Source organism: Aedes aegypti, chromosome 3 (genome assembly GCF_002204515.2).
Source record: "Aedes aegypti strain LVP_AGWG chromosome 3, AaegL5.0 Primary Assembly, whole genome shotgun sequence".
Taxonomy (NCBI): domain Eukaryota; kingdom Metazoa; phylum Arthropoda; class Insecta; order Diptera; family Culicidae; genus Aedes; species Aedes aegypti.
Window position 1 is genome coordinate 276,165,652 of NC_035109.1, and position 8,032 is coordinate 276,173,683.

The 8,032-nt window shown below is 40.9% G+C and overlaps 1 protein-coding gene across 6 annotated transcripts in view; it reads left to right on the top strand.

Annotated features, from left to right (window-relative positions):
• Positions 1–7,071, top strand: part of LOC5571932 (hexokinase type 2) — a 97,258-nt gene extending 90,187 nt beyond the window's left edge. For 4 of the 6 annotated variants that reach the window (XM_021851194.1, XM_021851192.1, XM_001659981.2 and 1 more), the window contains 2 exons: positions 5,250–5,589; positions 5,657–6,920. In XM_021851194.1, the coding sequence (XP_021706886.1) occupies positions 5,250–5,589; positions 5,657–5,830 (514 nt within the window). In that variant the 3' untranslated portion in view covers positions 5,831–6,920. Of the gene's footprint in view, positions 1–5,249; positions 5,590–5,656 lie in introns of all 6 variants that reach the window. The other 2 variants (XM_021851191.1, XM_011494856.2) reach the window with 2 other exon arrangements.
• Positions 7,072–8,032: the final 961 nt, after the last annotated feature.

The following is an 8,032-nucleotide window of genomic DNA, read 5'->3' on the forward strand; positions in this document are numbered from 1 at the left end:
GACAGTTGAAGGGAGCTGGAGCTACTATTTCGGAATTGGATGCCGTGAGCCAGCTGTTCATTTCGTTACCATCGTCGTATGATGTAGTAACAACGGCTATGGAGAACCTGGAAGATGATCAGTTAAAGATGGACACGGTGAAGGCGCGTTTGTTAGCCGAAGAGCAGAAGCGATCGGGAAGAGACTGCGGTTTCAAGGTCAATGGTGTTTCGGATGGATCAAGTTCAGCGTTAGCAGCGAAGCCTTTGAGAAGCAAGGAGAGGAACTCGGAGAAAAGTAAGTTTCAAGGAAAATGCTTTATTTGCGGAGAAGTGGGACACAAAAAGTTCGCATGTCCGAAGATCAAGAATCGGCGCGACAAGGCTCAAGTGGCGACAATCCCGGTGGATAGAGAAATTGCATTAGTACTATCTCAGGAAGAAAGAAAGGATCTGAACGAGGAATTGAAAATCGAATGGATCCTGGATTCGGGAGCAAGTCGTCATATGGCGTATAACGAAGAGCTGTTCCAAGATTTCAAGGAGTTCGATAATCCGCTGGTGATTGAAAGTGCGAAGAAAGGTGAGAAGCTAATCGCTACGAAAGAAGGCACAGTGAAAGGAAAGGTGGCTGGTAATGGACTGACGCTGTCCTTCGGAAACGTGCTATGTGTGAAGAATTTGAAATTCAATTTGCTGTCGTTATCGCGTTTGCTGAAATCCGGTGTGAAGGTCGAATTCAAGCCAGATCGAGCAGTTCTATCGAAAGATGGTGAAATTATAGCCGTGGCGATGTTACGTGGAAGCCTATTCTATTTGAAGATGAACTGTCTGGCGCCTGGCTCGGCAATGCTTGCGAAAGGAACCGAAGGTGGGCTGCAGTTATGGCACAAACGATTTGGACACTTAAGCTACAAGAACATTCGACGCCTGAAGCAGTACGAGATGGTTGATGGACTAGGTGAAGTCAGCAATGAGGGAGGATTTTGTGAACCCTGCGCGGAAAGCAAAATGATCCGGATGCCGTTCAACAAGACTCGACCGAGAACAACAAGACCTTTGGAGCGTGTTCATACAGATGTCTGTGGCCAGATTACACCGAAGACGGCAGATGGGTATCAGTATTTCGTGTCATTTATCGACGACTATACCCATTTTGCTGTGGTTTATCTGATGAAGCGTAAGGATCAAGTTTTCGAGTACTTCAAGGTATATGAAGCCATGGCGACGGCGAAGTTTGGATTGAAGATTGCCAACTTAAGATGTGACCTTGGAAGAGAATATTTTTCGAACGAGCAGAATGCGTATTATACGAAGCAAGGAATCCAAGTGGAATCAACGGTTGGCTACACCCCTCAACACAACGGAGTGGCAAAAAGGTTCAATAGAACAATTGCGGAAAAAATGAGAGCAATGCTTGCAGAATCCGGAGCACCGAAGACGATGTGGGGAGAAGCAGTATTGAACGCGGTGTATGTAACAAATCGAAGTCCTACTGATGCACTGAAAAGCAATACCACTCCCGCTGAATGTTGGCATGGTGAGAAACCGGATGTTGGAAAGCTGAGAGTATTTGGAAGTCTGTCATTTGCATGGATTCCGAAACAAAAAAGAAGCAAATTGGATGCAACTGGTCTGCGAAGTGTGATGCTCGGTTATGCACCGACTGGTTATCGCCTGTGGAATCTAAAAACCAGAAAAATGTTTGTGGCCAGAGATGTGAAATTCGATGAGACAAGTTTTCCGTTCAAGACACCGGAGAAAGAAATGCCTTCAAATTTGGTTATTCCGGAAGTTATCCCTGCTCCTGAACCGGTCGAGGTAGAAGATGTGCTACAAACTGTTGAAGCTGAGAACGATGCTACGAATGACGATAGTCCAGTGGTTTCAAGCGCTGATGAAGATGAATTTGAGGACACTGCTGATAACATCAGTGAAGAAAATGCATCAGCGCTCCCACCACAATTGAATAATGGGAACATCTGTGAGGAGATTGTTCCGAGGTCTAGTGGTCGGGAGCGCAGGACCCCAGGTTGGTTTACTGACTTTATTGCTCCATATAGGGCGCTTTCTGCTGCTGATGAATCCCAACAGGTACCCACGTGCTACGCTGAGGTCGACGGGCATCCGAACGAGTTAGAATGGAGGAAGGCAATCGATGACGAGCTGAGGTCCTTGGAGAAAAATCAAACCTGGACGATGGTGAGGTGTCCTGATGCGGTGAAACCTGTACCAAGTAAATGGGTGTTCACATTGAAGACTGATGCTGATGGGAATCCTGTGCGCTACAAAGCCCGTTTGGTTGCCAAGGGGTACCTGCAGCGGAAGCACATCGATTATGAAGCGACATTTGCACCAGTGGCCAAACTTTCGACTATAAGGACAATTTTGGCTGTCGCGACAAATCGGGACCTGAAGGTTCACCAAATGGACGTAAAAACGGCGTTTTTAAATGGCATTCTACAAGAGACGGTGCACATGCGAGTTCCAGAGGGGGTATGCAGTCAGCCTAATGAAGTATGCTTGTTGAAGAAATCCCTGTACGGCCTCAAGCAATCGCCTCGCTGTTGGAACGGTAGGTTTAATGAAGTTCTGGTGAACATTGGATTTGTTCGTTCCCGCCATGACTACTGTGTATACGTTCGTGGACAAGGAAGGCAGATCGTATACATCGTGATTTACGTGGATGATTTACTTGTGGTTGCTGGAGATATCCGGACGATAAACGAAATCAAGATGAGACTGAAACAAGAATTCGAGATGACAGATATGAACGAACTCCACCATTTTCTGGGCATCAAGATAGAACGAGATGAAGATGGTGCTATGCATTTTTCCCAAGAAGCACTGATTCGGAAGATACTGATGCGGTTTGGAATGGAAAATTGTAAACCTGTCAATACACCTGCTGAAACGAAGCTGCAACTTTGCCTATCGACTGAAGGTTGTAGCCATCCATATCGAGAACTAATTGGCAGCCTAATGTTCCTGATGCTGGGATCAAGACCAGACCTGTGCTTCATTGTGGGTTATTTAGCACGATTCCAAGATGCTGCAGGAGAAGAACACTGGAGGCACGCTAAGCGAGTGCTACGTTACCTTCAGGCTACCAAGGACATGAAGCTGACTTTCAAGAGGAACCTGCATGAACCACCAATCAAAGTATTTGTAGATGCTGATTATGCAAGTGATGAGCTGGATCGCAAATGTGTGTCTGGATTCCTTATTAAGGTATTTGGCTGTACAACCGTTTGGTCATCGAAGAAGCAGCGTACAGTAGCTATGTCGTCAACAGAAGCTGAATATATTGCGATGAGTTCTTCAATTAGTGAAACCATTTGGCTCAGTGGACTTTTGGCGGACCTGAGAGAATCAAAACTGTATCCTGTACCAATTCACGAAGATAATCAAGGTGCTATTGCTATGGCAGAGAAGGAAGAAACAAAACGCGTCAAGCATATTGATGTCAAGTTTCACTTCATCCGAGAAGCTGTTGCAGAACGAAAAGTAAAGCTCGTGTATGTACCAACCCAGAGGCAGGAGGCGGACATTCTTACAAAGCCGTTACCTGCTCCAGCACTAATTACATTGCGGTCAAAGATTGGATTAGAGACCATCAACTGAGAGGAGGTGAAGAGACGTATCGAAGGAGCAGTTGATTTTATGACCACCTTGGATACTGGGAGTTGTTTATCCTCTATCAACTAGTGAAAATTTAATCATTAATAAACCAACCTTTCTACTGAGCACACGTCTTTCTCTAAAATATGAGTTAGAGAAGTTTTTGCTTCAGCGACCTTAATTTAAAAATAATGACTTTTTACAGTAAAATATTGACCAATTGTTTAAACAGAGATCTGCTACCAGCCCTGCTCAGAGTTGCACAATATCGGTCATATCAGCTGATGGACTAAAACTATCAATATCAGTTGCGAACTATCAATATCACTTGGATCTGACAACCAACAGCTTTGATGCGACATCGCACTCTCGATCACAATCACTGCAGAATGAGTGATCACGTGGTAATTACCCACGCTATTAATGTTTTTCAGTGACCATCACACAGTTTCAATCCGTCTGCAAGCACTATCAAGGATATCGTACTGATAAATTGCCATTTTATTTGCTTAATTAAAGGCTAAACTTGAACCATCAGTGATCCATAGTCTATCGCCATCAATGCACTGGTGATGGAGTAGAGAGCATGATGTTGATGTGATATGGAATGATCCGAATTTTATCGCAGTCAGCCTGTACAAATCAGCAAATTTTAAGCGTTGATGGTGACAGCAAGCAACTCTTGCCCTGCTTAAAAAAAATACTGAAGATCAGGGATTGAATCCTGAGAAAATTGAGAGAATCTCTCACGTATCGCTCTCTGTAACTATCATAACATGCTGCACATTATGAGAGACTGTTTATCGTATACTGCTACAACTTTGATCATATTGGGGGGATAGAAGTGCATGATAAAGCTCGGCAAAGAAAGCTCTCAGTTAATAACTGTGGAAGTGCTCATAAGAACACTAATCTGAGAAGCAGGCTTTGTCCCAGTTGGGACGTAACGCCAGAAAGAAGAAAGAAGAAGAAGAAGTGCATGATAAAACCCCTCTAAAGATGCTCCAAGCCTGGGGGATACTATTGCTATTAGAAGTTCGTGAATTGTTTATCGTGCCAGTAAAGAAAAACACCTATCCCCAACGGTAAACAAGTGAGATAAATTGATTTTATCATCGCTCTCTCTTTAGGTCTCTCGCTCGCTGCTTCCATTTATCAGACTTGTTACACCTTGCGATACAATGACGATCGTGGACCGCAAAAGAAGGGATGTTTTTCTTTGCTTGCTTTGATCGTGCTTCATACTCAAATGAGAGCGAACTCTGCAATGCCTGCTGAAGATATTCTCAGAAAAATTCAGATGAATTTTGAGAGAAATTCTCAAATATCTTAAGGCGATTCCTATAAAATCCTCACATAATTCAAGGTATATTTCATGACATTATTCGATTTTTTGGACGAATACTTAAAAGAGTACATAGTATGTTATTAGAGATTCTTAACCAGAATTACAGCGATAATTAGTTTTCCTGAAGCAATCTTGTGATTTTTTTTTTGCTGTGATTGTGAATATTTGGATTACTTTCAAACTATATTTTCTAAAACAACTCTGGAGTATTTTTTTTTTTTTGACAAAACATTGGAATAATCCTAGGCACAAAACTCTACCCCTCTTGTTAATAAAAAACAACTTTTTTTTCTTCATTCCAGACAAGAAAAGATGATCTCCGGTATGTATATGGGCGAGCTGGCTCGCCTGGCCATCGTCAAGTTCACACGGGCCGGCCTCCTGTTCGGAGGTGTCGGTTCCGACATTCTGTTCAAACGTGGGCAGTTCTTCACCAAGTACGTGTCAGAAATTGAATCGGACAAACCGGGTACCTACATGTACTGCCGTGACGTGCTGGACGAGTTGGGTTTGGAGCACGCAACCGACGAGGACTGTGCGAACGTGCGTTATATTTGCGAGTGTGTATCGAGTCGAGCTGCCCATCTTGTGTCCGCCGGTATCGCTGCCCTCATCAACAAGATGGACGAAAAGAGTGTCACCGTAAGTGCTTCTTCGGATCTAAGAAACAACCGACAAGATATAACTAAACTTACGTAATTCCAAACAGGTCGGCGTTGACGGTTCGGTGTATCGTTTCCACCCGAAATTCCACGATCTGATGAAGGCCAAAATCAGACAGTTTGTGAAGCCGGACATCAGCTTCGACCTCATGCTGTCGGAGGATGGTTCTGGGCGTGGTGCGGCACTGGTGGCCGCCGTGGCGTGTAGAGAAGCCCACTAAAGCAGTACTGCAGTTTCTTAATGCCCCTCCCCTCATCAAAACCTATACAACTACTGAACTAGTGATCTAGAGAATAATTATTAGAGCAAAGCCCACACCCACACACTGAGAAAAAAGAGATATATAAGCAGGTAAAGCATGCAGCAAAAAGTTTAAAGCAAGAATCCTAATATAAAAAAGAAACTATCCATAATAGACAAACTATTATTTTAAACTGTAAGAAATAGGCTGGAATATGAAACCGATTCAAAAGTTTAGGAAATTGCAGGAACGATTAGTGGAAGGTAAATCGAGGATATTGTTAATTATTTATTACAAAACGAAAGTAAACTGAAATTGCAAAAAGAGTGAAAAACATAATAATACCCTGACAACTGAGTTTAGCTGTACATTAATTAGTTTTAATTATTTTTTTTATAAATTAATAAACAATTATACCTTTCAAAGGCAAAATTCGTTTGGCACGGCGTATGAACTGAGAAAAACCACATGAAATGTGATTTCTTTCTATCCTTACTTTGATTCAGTTAACACTGAAAACAAATTCGATCGGAATTGGGTTTCGAAATAGTTGATGCTTTCATCAATTGTACATAGAATAGTCTTGCTATACAAAGCTTTCAAAATTAAGAGAACACGACTCTCCTAAGACGTGTGCAGTTTTTGTCAGGGTTAGGCGTCAAGGACTTCAAACGATAGCAAGCTGTGTTTCTATTCAGATTAGATATGATTTTAAATCTGATACACTGCGCGAATACCAATTAGACCCTGTTTATTGGATAGTTCAAATTAATCCTCTGGAATCAAACAAGCATAAACAGTATCGTTTTTGTCTATATGTTCAGTTTATGGAACGTTTCCCCCGGCTTGATGAATGATGCCCGATTCGAGGGAAATTTATGTTTAGTTACTACACTGTTTTTTTTACTGAAGGTGTCAATCATAAGCAAGTCATACAGATAAACAAAAAGCTGAAATTATGCTTGTGAACGATCTTCACTGAAAGGTTAAATTTAAAAGCAAAACAAAATGTAATGATTAAATTATATGAAACAACAATAAACAAAGTAAGAGAACGAAACAATAGCAAAGTGTACATTATAAAATTAAAAGAAAAAAAGAAGAGATCATAACAAAAGCTAATTGTAATTTACATTAGAGAAGAAATAATTATAATACTGTTGACAGTGAAAAAATGAGAATAAAGAAATGCTATTGATATAGTAGAATACATCTTAAAACTGTTTTGTCCTTCACTTTGTTGGGTAGCATCCATCAATCCATGTCTCACTTCAAAGAATTCGTTATTGTTTTCTGAGCGTGGATATTCTCTTGAATAAAGCAACACAAAATCGGGCTCTTCTGGACAAATACACCATTTGTGTTATTTTTATACATCATGACAAATCGATTCTGCGATCCTTTTTGTTAAATAATGCTTTATTCACTCGTTTTACAATACTCAGCCTATAAATATCTCAAATATTCAGTCGAAGTTCTTCTTCTTGAAATTGAGACCCGCTTTTAATATTTGATCTCCACCGCCTTTCAAAAACAAGTAGAATTTATTGTGGAAGCTTTCTATTGCATTTGTGGAACGAGACAAACCATCTAAGGGCCGTCCATAAACCTCGTGGCCATCTATAAGGAAAGCGAGGAGGTCTAGCCAAAGACCACGGTCCATAAAAAAAATTGAAATATTTGTATGGACAAAATACCACGAGGGAGGAAAGTGCGGGATTTAAAAAAAAAATATCATATTCACATTCCTAATGTACTCTGACGCACTGTCCAAAATCTCAAGCAGAAAGCGCTGTTTAAAAACTGTTTGATAGTTATACAACTGCTCAACATAAGCTATTCTTACGTATGTCATACTATGTGACTTTATCAACCTTGACCCAATATGTTAGAAAAATTAAATATTTTTCTGTTTTCCCACTTGAAAATTAGTTGCTCTTTCTTGATTATGTTCTCAAAATAAATTGATGTAATTTGTTTTATTGTTTTCATAGCATATTATCCCTTCTTTTAAACATCAACTGTTTTTCCCAGGCTTATTGTCTTTCAAATTTAAATTACAGCAAAACATAATACACTCGATTCTGTTTTTGCACGGGGGATGCGTACCGTGCAAAAAAAGTTTTCATTTCAAAATTTCAAAAACCGTGCAAAAATAGTAACATCGTTTCTCGACGTTTC